The 15,697-nt window shown below is 46.7% G+C and overlaps 1 protein-coding gene across 8 annotated transcripts in view; it reads right to left on the reverse strand.

Annotated features, from left to right (window-relative positions):
- Positions 1-15,697, reverse strand: part of GRK4 (G protein-coupled receptor kinase 4) — a 110,513-nt gene that overhangs the window by 9,258 nt on the left and 85,558 nt on the right. For 6 of the 8 annotated variants that reach the window (XM_082727092.1, XM_082727089.1, XM_082727095.1 and 3 more), the window contains 4 exons: positions 7,403-7,492; positions 6,280-6,488; positions 2,514-2,648; positions 245-382 (listed from right to left, as the gene is read on the reverse strand). In XM_082727092.1, the coding sequence (XP_082583218.1) occupies positions 245-382; positions 2,514-2,648; positions 6,280-6,488; positions 7,403-7,492 (572 nt within the window). Of the gene's footprint in view, positions 1-244; positions 451-2,513; positions 2,649-6,279; positions 6,489-7,402; positions 7,493-15,697 lie in introns of those variants that run through there. The other 2 variants (XM_082727096.1, XM_082727091.1) reach the window with 2 other exon arrangements.

The following is a 15,697-nucleotide window of genomic DNA, read 5'->3' on the forward strand; positions in this document are numbered from 1 at the left end:
ACTCAGCTCAGGGCACAGGGAACACAGCCTCCTCCTCCTCCCTCCCAGTGCACCCCCAGAGCTGGTAAGAGACGGGTGCCGGCCAGTCCCACTTCGAAAGTGGGGCCCAGGATGGCAAACTTTCCCTCTCCCGTGCAGGGACTGGGACAGCACCGACACACATGTGTGCACACACGCGGGCACACACATGCACAGGGGCAGGCACAACTTTCCGGACGCTGTAGCCAGGATAAACCAGCAGTACCTCGTTCTGCCAGGGGATGGAGACACAGCCCGTAGCAAACTGACTGTAGAAAGTGTCGTCAGCAGTGTCCAGGTAGACGCCTCTCACCGTGGAGAACTGCTCTATATCCACGACGTCCTTACAGTAAATGGCCTGCGGCTGTGCACCAACAATGACGAGGCATTGGCCTCTGGGAATACTGGAGTCCTTCTCCATCTCCTTAGTGACTAAGAACACCGCAGGTGTGAAATGGACTCATTCACGATGTTTTGTTTTGGGTTTTTTCGTTTGTTTTTTGTTTTTTGTTTTTTTTTTTAAAGATTTTATTTATTTATTTGACAGAGAGAGATCACAAGTAGGCAGAGAGGCAGGCAGAGAGAGAGAGGAGGAAGCAGGCTCCCTGCTGAGCAGAGAGCCCGACGTGGGACTCGATCCCAGGACCCTGAGATCATGACCTGAGCCGAAGGCAGCGGCCTAACCCACTGAGCCACCCAGGCGCCCCTCATTCACGATGTTTGAAGCCTTTCCCTCACTCTCAGGAGCTCCCTGGGTCACAGACCCTCTGCACGCCCTCTGGCGACAACCCTCCAGAGGCCCTCACCCTTCCCTCTTCTGCAGTGGAGAATGCGTGACAGGCCAGGGAGGGGAAAAGGGCTGTTGGACCCATGGCCTCGTCACATGATGTGCCCCATGCAAAGTCTAAGTGAAAAAGGGCAGGTCCCGCTTCTTCACCTCCTGTTGGAGTTCATCTAGTGGCCTCCAGCCGCACCTCTTCTGGGATAGGAGTCCCAGCCTGCACCACCCACCCTGACCCTGCAGTCCTCAGGGGCAAGCCAACAGGGCATGTCTGAGCCTGGACCATGGCCCCCTCTGTGCAGCCTCCTGTGCTCCTGGAAATCAAGAACAAAAAACACAGGAGTCCAGCTAACAGCCCAACCATGATCGTGCAAGAGGCACTGGCATTTCTGAGAAATGCCCTGCCCTCCTGCTGGAACCTGCCTGGTCCAAGAGGGGACATTCCATAGGCCACCAGTCGGCACATCTCCAAGCAGCTGCTACCCATTCAGTCCCCACACAGCGGGGCCATGGAAGCAAGTGGGGGCTCCCCTCAGGATACAGTCCAGGGGAAGGCTGGTGAGGATCGCACCAAGGCTGAAGGCCAAGAACCTCGTCCTGCCCCCCACCTTGGACAAGACTGCCTGACCCATGACCTCGGGACTTACCTGTCTTCAGGCCCCTACGGTTCCTCTGGTTACATTCAGTAGAATACCCAGAATGTGAGTCCCAGGGCAGTGACCTGGCAGGCCCTGCCCTAGGCCTCTGAGCACAGCAAGAGGAATCTTTACCACTCCCTGGGGAAGACTGCCTTCCCTGCTCCTTTCAGACCCCACTGCCCCTATCAAGTCCCTGGGGTGAAGCATCCCCATCCAGGGGTTCGCTCTGTGTCCTTTGTTCGCGGCCTGTGTCTGCAGGTTGGAGCGAGCGTCACAGCAGCAAGACCTTGCTTCCTTGTGCCCCCTGGGGTCCTCACAGCTCATTCTATGCGTAGGAGGTGGTAGGCACTCAGTAAATATGTCATGTGTGAACTGACTCAAAGGAAGGCAGTACTACCACAATACACTGGAATCTAAAAACATAGTCAGTCCCGACTTGTACAACTAAGGATGTTTTTATCGTACACCTCGGTTCCATCATCTCCTGCAGAATTATTTCCGCGCTTTTGGAATGTGCCGGTAGTGTGTTAAGGAGAGAGTCCAGACTGCTGTCTGTGCATTTCTGCCTTGCTCAACAGGAATTTCCTGCCTGCAGGTGTTCCCACTGAGCACTGACCCAGGCAGGGCCCTGTGCTGAGCACACGGACACTGCCCTTGAGTTGGCCCCACGGCAGGCTCACAGGAGGCTTCAGTGACCCCTAGGACTCCCTGTGGACAGCATGGAGCCCGGACCTTGGAGGCACGGAGCAGGGAAGGGCTTCCCAGACTAAAGAGGTGGGCATGGTGATGAGGACACAAGATAGGGGACTTTGTCACACTGAAGGCCAAGAGGGCCCCCGGCAAGGAGGATGTGGGGTGGTACCGGGGCTCTGAGCATGGCAGAGCCAGGATCGGCTGCCAGAAAGGCTTGAGGGGACCTGTGAGGACCGTGTGATGAGTGGCTGGGGGCTGGGAGGGAGCACCCGAGCAGAAGCACAGCCAGGCAGCACCCGCGGTTCTCTACCTGCTGGAAAATCACAGGCTTCCGTGGACCCATTTTCTTGGACAGCCTGCTCCTGTCTGGGCAACATACTTACATCAGGACAGAATGGTGGCTCTAACATATTTGCTTCCAGCCTCTTGAAGTTAATGTCCTTAAACACAGGGTGAGCCTTCACTTCCACTGCTCCTGCTTTGCTGCCCAGCCGTTGTTTGGGATTCTTGGTGAGTAACTGAGCAAGAGGCAGAAATGGAGTCAATTTAGGCTCCTAGGAAAGGAGAGAGAACTCGGAAAGTCTCCATAATAATAAGCAAAGAATCAGGGGTAACAAAGAGTGTCTCTCTCTAAACAAAGTTACTCAAATTTCTCTTTCTTTTTAAGATTTATTTATTTGAGACAGAGAGAGAGAGAGTTCGAGCACAAGCAGAGAGAGTGGGAGAAGAAGGCTCCCCACTGAGCAGGGAGCCCAATGCAGGACTCAGTCCCAGGACCCTGGGATCATGACCCGAGCCGAAGGCAGACGCTCAACTGACTGAACCACCCAGGTGCCCCAAAGTTACTCAAATTTCAAAGATTCAACCAAACCTCCTTAATTCAGATTTCACGAATTTAGAATATATGAGGTTTCAAAAATGAGTGGAAACTAATATAATAATAGCCTTTGAGCTACCAATAAATAAAGGTCAGCTAGGTAAAACCCTTAAGGCAAAAAAAAAAAAAAAAGTTCCAGCCATGTAAAAATGAGGGGGCTCTTTAAAAAGAAATACTGTCAAGAACTTCACAGATACCATTTTATTTTATTCTGTTTTTTTAAGATTTTATTTATTTGAGAGAGAGAGGGCACAAGGTGGAGGAGGATCAGAGGGAGAAGCAGACTTCCCGCTGAGCAGGGAGCCTGAGGTTGGACTCGATCCTGAGATTCCAGGATCATGACCTGAGCCGAAGGCAGATGCTTAACCAACTGACCCACCCAGGCGCCCTCACAGATATTTTAATGGTAAGTTACGTTTACAGTTAGAAGCTATTTTAATCTACTCATCAAGTAGATCTCTAAGGAGCTCAGATGAGACAAAAATTTGGCAAATCAAGTTTTAGAAATTATATATTCTTAAAATGAACAGACAGCATCTCTTTCAAGAGTATTCCTTACTCATACTTTCATAAGTTTCACCAAATAGGCCCTCGTCCACAGTTATCATCAGTCCGAGGGATCTGGTTGTGCCCAAAGCAACACAGGACAGGTGTGGCCGGGAAGCTGTCTTACCTCGGGCAAGGAACTTTTAGCACAACACAGGCCGGTCTGTGCTGTTGCCTTACCGTGGGAGCCCAACATCTGTGTGAGGGACCTGCCAAGCCTATGTATCTGGCCACTCAGAGAGAAGTCTGCCCACCTTGGCCTGCACCCACCGCTCTTCTGTAGAGAAACCAAAGTTGCAGGCACAGGACTGAGCACGTTCTGCATCTGACATGTGTGCACCGGCCTGCACGCTCCTGCAGCCTTTGCTGGGTAGACTCTGGATGCAGCACACACCCTCCCTTTCTTACCTCCTTGATGGTACACATACCATGCCCTCTGTCTAGAATACCCTTCGCCTGGCTGTGATGCCATCACCTGGGTGAGTGCTCAGGGCCAGTCCCTCCTGCAGGACCCAAGTCTCCAGAGGCAGGGCCGTGGGACTCCCACTGGCTGCTGTAGCCCCCGCACCTCACCAGGCAAGGGCTCGACAAGATTTGCTCAGTGGGGTCTTCTTAGCATGCTTTGCTCATTAAAAACAGATCTGAGAATTCCGTGTGATGCCAAACACAATCCCTAGAGCCCAGGGGCTCTAGGACTCCATCATCAACCCTGCTGCTAACACACCCCTTCGGAAGGCCTTGGGACTTGTGATCAGAACGCCTGGGTTCAAGTTGGCCCATTGACACTCCATTATGGGATGTCACAGAAATCACACTCTAAGGGCACCTGGGTGAGTCAGTTAAGCCGCCAACTCTTGATTTCAGCTCAGGTCATGATCTCAGGGCCGGGGGCTCCATGCTCAGCGGGGAGTCTGCTTCTCTCTCTTCCTCTGCCCCTCTCCACACTCATGCACACCCACACTCTCTCTTTCTCTCTAAAATAAATAAAATCTTTTTTTTTTTTAAATCACATTCGGGACGCCTGGGTGGCTCAGTTGGTTAAGCAGCTGCCTTCGGCTCAGGTCATGATCCCAGCGTCCTGGAATGGAGTCCCACATCGGGCTCCTTGCTCTGCAGGGAGCCTGCTTCTCCCTCTGCCTCTGCCTGCCTCTCTGTCTGCCTGTGCTCACTCTCTCTGACAAATAAATAAAATCTTAAAAAAAAAAATCACATTCTTAATTTTCCAACTGTGAGGCTAAGAAAAACCCTTAGAAGTCCACTCTGAGGGTCAGATGAGATAACCTATCAAAGAGCTTTCCAAACTACAGACAGGTGTCCACACGTCAGGAGCTGCTCTGGCTACCTGTTTGGATCCATGTAAAGAGCCGGCCAGTCACACCGGCTCCCGCATCAGCCCTTCCCAGTGAGCCTGTGAGGATGAGGCTATCACCATGCACACGTCAGACAAGAAACCAGAGGCTGGACAGGGAAGTTGGGCACAGGGAGCTGAGATGTGGCCCCTGAGCTCCGAGGCCCAGCCCTGGTTCTCACCCAGGGCTGTCTTCCCTAGCACCCTAACCAGAACACAGCATCCCCCATCCTGAAAACCCTTGAGCCCTTGATTCTCTCTTGTTAATGGCACCCCTCAAATTCTGCTTTTTCACTATAGTTATTTTTTGTGTTTGTTCTAGGCCTGCCATTGAACTGTGAGCTCCTTGGGGGCGGGCTTTACTTCCAACTTCTATCTTCCTGTAGCCCTTATCAGAGTATCCGGCAGGTGGCCAGCATGTGGTCGAATAGCAGCGTGGCCCAAATGCTTTAGCCATGGAGGAGCTGGCTAAGAACCGCCAGCTCCACGCAGAATGAGCAAATGGGAGGGAAGGCCAGCCTGGTCCCCCAGCTTGTGACAGGCCACTAACACTCATCACTCCACATTTGGCACCAACAGGGAAGGGGAAACAAAATCTTTATCTCCAGCCACCAACAACTCACCTAAGTTACTGACGTTTTCAGTAATGGGTACAGCAACTGCAGGTTCCAGCAGGCACCCACTTGGGGACCTACGGCCTGCCTCTCCATGGCCTCTGTCCCCACCACCTCCTCCACTCTCCCCCTTGACTCTTCATGACCAGCCAGCGCTACTTTCCTCTCCGTGTGCTCCCAACTCTCCAGCTCTGGTGAGAGGGGCCATGGCTACAACAAGAAGTGCTCACACCTTTGCCTCCAGCCTCCTGACTCTGTCCTGAGCCCCTTTTCCACATCCTCCCATAACCGACCATGATTCTGGCCCCCATCGTCCAACCACGGCTCTGCCTGCCCCCAGCCCCACAACCTCCGTCCTCTTCTCCCCACTGTGACACACAGCCTCATGGGGCCCTTAACGCATCCAGAAAAATGGGAGACACGTGGCGGCCCATCAAGTTGGGGTGTCTATCATGACCATGACCCCTGGCAGCCAGTTAAAGAGGAAGAACAAAGAAACATGGGCAGAAGGAAAAAACCTCACTCTTCCTAAGAAACAAGGCTCTGTTTGATCTTCAGTTTCACAGGAAATGAGTGACCTTGGCACCACTCTTCTCTCTCAGGAGAATCTCTTGAGAAATCAAATAAGGGACTTCTCCACTTTGCTTCCATTGGTTGGAAGCCCGATTACGTCATTTCCCGGTGAGGACCAGTGCAGAGACTGTTAGTGGAAACAATCCCATAAGCTAGGGGTTCCATGCCGACCTCCCCAGAGCCCGACCCACCATCTTGCAGAAGGACTTGGCATCCTCTGAAAACTTCTCCGAATACTGCTCAGTGTCCTTCCTCACTCTTCGGTCCACCTCCTCTCGCTTGACTTTCTCTTTGAATTTTCTGAATGGAGAATGTCCCTCAATCATTTCATACATCAGACAGCCAAGTCCCCACCAATCAGGACTAAATGTATAGTGTTCATTATTGATAACTTCAGGAGCTACATAACAAATACAGGGAAATTTAAATTAAATTTTGGTTTTAAATTGTCTTTTAATTAATTCCAAATAACACATTATAAAATTAATGTTTGTTACATGAACCCTGGAAACATGTTAAGGGGCAGAAGACAGACACAGAAGGCCCAAGAGTGTGAGATCCTATTTACATGAAGCAGGCAGAAGAGACAGTCCGTGGAGACAGAAAGGGGGTGAACAGCCACAGGCCCGGGGCTGGAGGGGTGCTCATGGGCCTGGGGTCTCTTTCTGGGGGTGGTGGTCACACAGCTCTGTGTGCATGCTGATATCCACTTACCAGTACACTTCAGAGTGATGGATTTTAAAGCATGTCACTTATAGTCAACAAAGGGGGTCACAGGAAATAGTCTGTGCTATCCCCAGGGCACGAAAAGAGCAGGCACAGAGCCACACCCACAGGTGCCCCAAGGGCACCGACCCCTGCAACAGGTGGGGCAGGGATGTGACTGCAGTACTCTGCAGAGGCCCTCAGTGTCCCTCATATCAGAGGCCATACCTAGTCAGGCTGGCACTGCCAGTTGGGGAGCTGACCCCACACCAGGGCCACCCAGTCACAGAGGCTTTGTAAGAACCAGGGAACCATGGGTACGGAAGGGCCTGGGGAGACCAGTGAGCCTAGGATGGTGGCAGCTACAAAGCGAGGGCCCCATCCTATCCTGATTCTGCCCTCACTCAGCTGCATGACCTCTGACGGCCTCACCCCGGTCTCTGTAAAACAGGAGGGCAGACAGGAGGACTCCTCAGGAGTCCCAGCTCTGGCCGGGTACAAACTTCCAACGCCCGTGCTCCCTCCAAGGGGCTTAGAACTTCTCTGTGCTGTGAGGACGTGGGCACCCCAAGACAAAGCGCGAGTATCCAGAAGCAGCCGTTCACATACCCATGTAGCCGACAGTCCCCACTCTTCCTCGGATGGTCTCCCCTTCCGGGATCTCCATGGCCAAACCCAGGTCTGAGATCCGGATGTGCCCTGTGTGTGTTCAAGCATATTACAAACCACAGGGGGCATGCTGACACATTCAGGACAATAAACAGTAGAGAAAAAAAATCTAAAATTACATCTAACTTCTCCACAATTACTAAAATACTCTGCAGAGCGTTCAGGTCCACTAACACAATAGGAAATCATTTATAGCTGGTTACTAATCAGGAAGCCCCTTAACCATGACAACCACTTGGTAAGATAGAAACTTTGCGTTTATTATTTAATTTCCTATAACTATTAGAGCCATAAATAGAACTATAATGAATAGTACATGAACTACACAAGAGAAAATAAGCACTTTCTGTCAGAATACCAGTAGGCTTATATACAGGAACAGCAGATGAATAATAAAGAGCTTTTCGCCGAAGAATAAATCATCATAGTAAAATCATAAATAAAATCAAGGAAACTCACTGAAAGACTTCTGTTATGTTTTAATGCCTTTATATAGAAAGATTTAAATGGTTACAAAATTCAGTATGAAAATAACAGATTATAGAAAACTTTCTTTTGAGAGTCTGGAAAGATAAACCAGCCCTGGAGGAAGATGCCCTGCACACCTTATTGGCCATGTGTCTCCAGCTCCTGACACCCTACCTACATATAGTAGGTGCTCAATAAATATTGAAGAAATGAATGAACCAACCAATAAGTATGTGCTCAACACTAAAAATCCACAACATGCCATTCAAGGCACTGATTTTGCTTTAACACAGGCTGTATTATGCCTCAGACAGGAAAATTGACCTTGTCCTTTGCCCGGTGGTACTGAGTCACGTTACTCCTAGCCGTGCGTCTGCACTAGGGGAGGCACCAGGCTGGAGCCCTGGGAGCAGAGTCTGGAACCACATGGCCTTGGGTTTGAGTCCCAGCTTGCCATTAGTCAGTGTGTCTACGTTTCTTGCTTTCAAACAGGAAGATTTCCTCAATAAGTCAGATTTCCCGTATGTTACGTTTGAGTACTGGCATGTTGTGAAATTTTAAGTATCCTTTCTTATTTTTCTTTTGAAAAGTGATTTTTTTCCACTGAGAAATGAAAAGTAAAACTACCAACAAACTGACAAGAGACTCAGTTTGAGAATGCAGTCTGTGGCTGGGGTCCTGGGGAAGCAGGGGCACGGGGTGTGCACACAGATCAGCATAGCTCCACCTCAGGGAGTTTTGCAATGTTTGGGAAGCCCCTGTGAACCTATCCTTCAACCTCATACCCCTCCAGGGACACCTGCAAAAAAAGCAGGAAATGACATGCCCAGAGGGCCAGGCATGGTCCCACTAAACTGGAAAAACAGAGGGCTGGAACAGCCCCCTATGGGGCAGTGTGGACCTGGCAGTTCAAGCCAGTCCATCCACAGGCAGCTGGAAGAAATAAGCAAGATCTCTGTTCATTGTTGTAGATTAGTCTATGTTACATATTTTAAAAGCAGAGAAAAATACCGTAATGATGCAAATGTCATTAGGAGGAAAAAAGTCACAAATGTGAAATGAAGAAATATAATGAGAATTAGAAATATCAATATGAATCCATGATGAATATTTTATTTTTTAAAAAAGATTTTATTTCTGTGAAGTGTGTAAACCTGGCGATTCACAGACCTGTACCCCTGGGGATAAAAATATGTTTATAAAAAATAAAAAAATTTAAAAAACAAGATTGTATTTATTTATTTGATGGATAGAGATCACAAGTAGGCAGAGAGGCAGGCAGGGCCGGGGAGGGGGCCGGGAAGCAGGCTCCCTGCTGAGCAGAGAGCCTGATATGGGGCTCAACCCCGGGACCCCAAGATCCTGACCTGAGCCAAAGGCTGAGGCTTAACCCACTGAGCCACCCAGGCACCCCAATATTTTCTTTTAAAAACTCAAGAACAGATGTGTTCTCTCCCAGAAAAGGCTGGGGAAGAATGATGAGCAGGGCAGCAATAGCACCTGGCTCTCCCACCGGGGCTTCCCACACACCAGGCCCCTTGGAGACACGGCCGACTCCAGGTCTCCATCATTGCATGTACAAGGTCATCCTGGAATATCTTCAGTAAGAAACAATAGCAGAAAACAAGGAAATCATGAGAGGCTACTGGACATCCATTGGCCAAAGAAGGGACAAAAAACATAGTAAAGAATAATTACTCCGATGGATTAAACCCTATCAAATAGTTAAAATCCATACATTTATTAATGATACCAAAACAGAATAAAACAAAAACCTCCTTGATCATCTTGGAGAATGAAAGTGAACTAACACAATCTCCTGGAAAGCAGAAATAAAAGGAAGCACTCACATATTTCACCTGCTTTTCTTGAACCAACAGGTAAACAAAGAAAGCTCTTTTTTACAGATGGGTCTCAACAATTACGTGCACCCGGGAGGGCAGAATTAGAATGCCCCAGTGAAATGCTGTATCTTGATACTGATCCTTCATCCATTAAGTGAAAAGCCGGTGGGAAATGGAGAATGGAGAGATCGGGCTGAGCAAGGAGTGAAACCAGTCATCACTCTGAACACTGTAAAAGGAGAGATGCTCAGTCCTCACATGCCTCCTGATGTCACACAACAGGAAGGACACACCAAGTATGCTCACCAGAAATCAAACCTGGGCCGATTCCAGCCTCCAGACTGAACCACCTGCTTACCGAAAGAATAAGGAAGGCAGGGAACATGTTAAATCCAGCCAAATCCACAAGCCAGTGTAAGGACCTACTTAATATTTTTATTTTAGCCAGAGGCTTCCATTGAGGTTAAACAATAACTTTGTCCCTGCTCCCCTTCCCCCAGGGGACTTAAAAACAAGTCCCAGAAACCAGTTCCAGGGGTGGAGGCCAAGAAAAACAAGGCTGTACCTACCTCGGGTCTGGCCCTGACATAAGTACAGCCATCTTGGCAAAGCAAAAGCCAGCATCTTGCACTGTAAGAGTGGGTTAGCATAAGAATGGCCATCCTGAAGGCTGGGAAGCCATTTTACTGAGTGTCCCTAACAGGCCAACACTGTGTATACCACCAGGGCGGTTAGGTGGTGGTGCCACAGGGACCAAATGTTGAAGAAAAACAGATAGTTAACTTGCAGAGATCACAATCCTGCTAGACTGGGAGTCTCCCTTGGTTTGCAAAAGTCCTGGTGATTTACAACAAAAAGGCCATCTTTTCAATGGCCCAATTTCCAGAGACAAATGGCTCAGTACCTTGAGGCCAAAGGTCGCCCTCCCCACCATAAAACTGTAGGAGGCTGAGGCAGAAGGAAATGTAATTAAGGTGAAAATTCTTCTAAACATAAATCTCACTTAACCGCTAGGGTGACACAGGGGTGGCAAAAAGTTAAACAAAATTAAACTGTCAAAGTGGGGCGCAAGAGATGTATGTAGCTATGAAAAAGTGCCTTGAAAATGCTTTATAAACCCTTGGCTTTGAGTGCTCAGGGTCCTTGTTGAAACCTGCTGCGCCAGGCAGATACTTGTGATGAGGGAGCAGGAGGCTGGCTGAGGACAAAGCAAAAGCTGGCGCCTTGCACCCCCTCTTCACCCGCTCCCCTCCATATGTGTAGCATTCCTCAGGCACCCCTGACCGCCATAAAACGATAAATAGTTCACTTGCAGGGATCGCAATCCTGCAGAACAGGAATCTCCCTTGCTCTACAGGTGTCCTAGAGACCTAAACAGGGAGGTTACCTTATCAATAGCACAAATTTCCAGAGGCAAATAACTCTCGGTTCCTGAAGCCCTAATGTCTCCCTCCCACCATAAACTGGAGGAGACTGAGGTAGAAGGGAATGTAAATGATAGCCGGATCATAATACCCCACCAAGATTCTCCCAACTATCTTGATGTTAATGCCTGACCTAAAGATGACATTGATCAGGCCATAAGGGCAAGGCCTGCCCCCCGCACCTTGTAGGCCCTCCCTGACATGTGAGAACTCTGTTGAAACCTCCCATCCCTTCACCACCTCCCCCCAACCATGGGGTATATAACATGCCTACCCTCACAACCCGGGGCAGCAGCTCTTCCTGCCCACGGGTCCTGTCCCCGTGCTTTAATAAACCACCATTTTGCACCAACGACATCTTAAGAATTCTTTCTTTAGTCGTCGGCTCCGAACCTCCTCACCCCACCGAACCTGACTTAGGTTCTGGGACTTCATCACTTGGACCCCAGCTAGCTGGAAATAAACCTCGCTGTGTGACTTGCATTATCGAGAGTGTTCTCTGTCTGAGGGGTGGTCGACTCCGTACCCTAACACCAGGAACTTCTCTATGGCAGATGTCTATGTTCTAGCCTGCCAGGGCTGCCATTACCAAAGTGCCAGAGCTGGGGGCTGAAAGGACAGATGTTTATTTGCCCAAAGCCCTGGACACTGGAAGGGTGGGCCTCTCTGCCTGGAGTGTAGACCGCTGCTCTTGCCCCGTGTATTCACAGCTTCTTCCCTCTGTGCCCGCCTGCATCCCATCTCCTCCTCTTAGGAGAACACCAGTCATATGCAATTAGGACTCTCCTTAGTGACCTCATTCAGCTGTAAACACATCTTTAAAGACCTCCATTCCACACATGGCAGATCCTTGAACACCATGGGTTTGCACTACATGGGTGCACTTACACACAAATTTTTTTTTTTCAGTACAGAACAGCACTGTGAATGCATTGTTCTTCCTTGTGATTCTCTAACATCTTTTGTCTAGCTTACATTGTTGTAAGAATACTGTATATAATATACATAACATACAGAATATGTGTCAATCAACTGTTTAATGTCATCAGTAAGGCTTCTGGTCCACTGTAGGCTATAGTAGTTAAGTTTTGAGGAAGTTGAAAAGTTGTATGTGGGGGCACCTGGGTGACTCAGTTAAGCATCCACTTCTTGATTTCAGTTCAGGTCATGATCTCAGGGTTGTGAGATCGAGCCCGGTGTCGGGATCTGTCCTCAGTTCAGTCTGCTTAAGATTCTCTCTCTCCATCTACACCTCCCCCCTCTCCAGCTTCCTCTCTCTCTCTCTCTCTCTGTCTCTTATAAAAAAGGAAAAGTTATGTGGATTTTTTAAAAAGATTTTATTTATTTATTTGACAGACAGAGATCACAAGTAGGCAGAGAGGCAGGCAGAGAGATAGAGGAAGAGAAGCAAGCCCCCTGCTGAGCAGAGAGCCAGATGTGGGGCTCGATCCCAGGACCCTGGGATCATAACCTGAGCCGAAAGCAGAGGCTTTAACCCACTGAGCCACCCAGGGGCCCCAGTTATGTGGATTTTTGACTGCCTGGGGAGCTGCTCCCCTTAATCCCCACATGGTTCAAAGGTCAGCTATACAGTCACATTCTGAGGTACTGGGGGTTAGGGCTTCATGACATGAATTCTAGAAACACACACTCTGACCCATAACACTGGTTTCACAAACAAATGACACAAAGAAGCAGGGAGGAGGAACCTATGAAAATTAAAACTCAACAAGATATCAACCAAATGGAATATGAACTTCATGCTACATTTAACACACAACTATAAAAACACTTATGAAATAATTAAGGAAGATTTAAAGCTGATAGGAGGGGCAGAGGGAGATGGAGAGAGAATCTTAAGCAGGGTCCACACTCAGCACAGAGACCGATGCGGGGCTCAATCTCAGAACCCTGAGATCATGACCTAAGCCAAAATCAAGAGTTGGATGCTTAACCAACTGAGCCACACAGGTGCCCCAAAGAGTTGCTAAATACTTTTGGATGTGATAAAAGTATTGGGTTTATGTTTTAAAAATAGTATCTTTATCTTTGATATATATTTTATAGATAAAAGAATATGACATATAGGATGTCCTTTAAAATCATTGTCAATAATAAAATGCTACTAGTCTTTACAAGGATTCACTGCTCAGCCTGCTTTTTGGGAATATACCTATTTCATAATACTGAAGTCTCCTATATAGAAAATATAGGCATGATAGTTTTCTTTTTTATCTCAACTACCAGTTAAATTTCACAAAGCAAGTTCCACTTAATTTATGTTTTCAAAAAAAAAGGGCTGACATATTTAGGATGGACAAACAGTAAATGTACCTAAAAACCCCAAACAGATGATAATCAGCTTTTTTTGAAAAGATTTTATTTATTTCTTTTCGAGAGAGCAAGCAAGCCCAGAGCGAGGGGCATGGGAGAGAGACGTAGACTATTTGCTGAGCAGAGAGCTGGACACAAGGCTCCATCCCAGGACACTGAAGTCATGACCTGAGCTGAAGGCAGACACTTAACCAACTGAGCCACCCAGGGGCCCCAACCAGCCTTTTTAAATTTAAATTTTATTTTAACTCTGGTATAGTTAACATAGTGTTGTATTAATTTCAAGTGTACAGTATGGTGATTCAACACTTCCATATATTACTCAGGGCTCATCATGATAAGTGTCCTCTTCATTCCCCTCACCTGTTTCACCTATTCCCCAACCACCTCCCTCTGGTGACCTTCAGTTTTCTCTAGAGTTAAGAGTCTGTCTTTTGGTTTTTCTTTCTTTTTTTTTTTTTCTTGGTTCATTTGTTTTGTTTCCTAAATTCCATGTATGAGTGAAATCATATGGTTTTTTTGTTTTTCCTTGACTAACTTATTTCATTTAGCATTATACTCTCTAGATCCATCCACATTGTTGCAAATGGCAAGATTTCATTCTTTTTATGGCTGAATAATATTCCATCAAATATATATTTATCACCTCTTCTTTATCCATTCATCAGTCAATGGACTCTTAGGCTGCCTCCATAGTCTGGCTATTGTAAATAATGCTGCAATAAACATAGGGGTGTATGTATTCCTTTGAACTCATGCTCTCATATTCGTTGGGTAAGTACCCAGTAGTGTGATTATTGGATCATATAGTATTTCTACTTTTAATTTTTTGTGGAACCTCCATACTGTCTTCCACAGTGGCCACACCTGTTTACATTTCCACCAACAGTGCATGAGGGTTCCTTTTTGTCTGCATTCTCACCAACACATTTTCTTTATTGTGTTCTTTATTTTAGCCATCTGACTGGTATGAGGTGGTATCTCACTGTGGTTTGGATTTGCATTTCCCTGATGATGAAGGATGTTGAGCATCTTTTCATGTGTCTGTTGGCTGTCTGGATGTCTTCTTTGGAGAAATGTCTGTTCATGGCTTCTGCCTATTTCTAATTGGACTGTCTCTTGGGTATTGAGTTTTAGAAGTTCTTTATATATGTTGGTTACTAACCCTTTATTGGATGTGTCATTTGCAAATATTTCCTCCTATTCAGTATCTTTTTGTGTTTATTTTGTTGTTATTGTCTTTTTGTTTTATTGATTGTTTCCTTTGCTATGCAGAAGATTTTTTGATGTAATTCCAAAACTTAATTTTTGCTTTTGTTTCCCTTGCCTCGTGAGGCATATCTTAAAAAAAAAAAAAAATACATTGTTATGGCCAATGTCAGGGAAGTTACTGCCTGTGTTCTCCTCTAGGACTTTTATGGTTTTAGGTCTCATATTTAGGTCCTTAATCCATTTTGAGTTTATTTTTGTATGTGGTGTAAGAAAGTGGTCCAGTTTTCCCAACACCATTTATTGAAGAGACCATTGCATATTCTTTTTTTCATTGCATGTTCTTGCCTCCTTTGTTGAAGATTAATTGTTGAAGATTAATTAAATAAACCCATAAGTATATGTTTATTTCTGGGTTTCCCATTCTATTCTATTGATTTGTGTGTCTTTTTTCTGTGCCAGTATCATGCTGTTTTGATCACTACAGATTTATAACATATCTTGAAATCTGGAATTGTGATACCTCCAGCTTTGTTTTTCTTTTTCAAGATGCCTTGGCTATTTGGGTCTTTGTGGTTTCATACAAATTTTAAGTTTACTTGTTCTAGTTCTGTGTAAAATGCCATTGATATTTTGATAGGGAATGCATTAAATCTGTAGATTGCTTGGAGGTAGTTTAGACATTTTAATAATATATGTTCTTCTAATCCATGAGCATGTAATATCTTTCCATCTGTTTGTATCATCTTCAATTTCTTTCCTCAATGTTTTAAAATTTTCAGAGTATAGGCTTTTAACCTCTGTGGTTGAGCTTATTCCTAGGTATTTTATTATTTTTGGCATAATTACAAATGGAATTATTTTCTTAGTTTTTCTTTCTGCTGCTTCATTATTAATGTATAGAAATATTTCTATACATTGATTTTGTATACTACAATCTTACTGAATTCATTTAT

The sequence above is a fragment of the Mustela nivalis genome (assembly GCF_964662115.1).
Source record: "Mustela nivalis genome assembly, chromosome: 4".
Taxonomy (NCBI): domain Eukaryota; kingdom Metazoa; phylum Chordata; class Mammalia; order Carnivora; family Mustelidae; genus Mustela; species Mustela nivalis.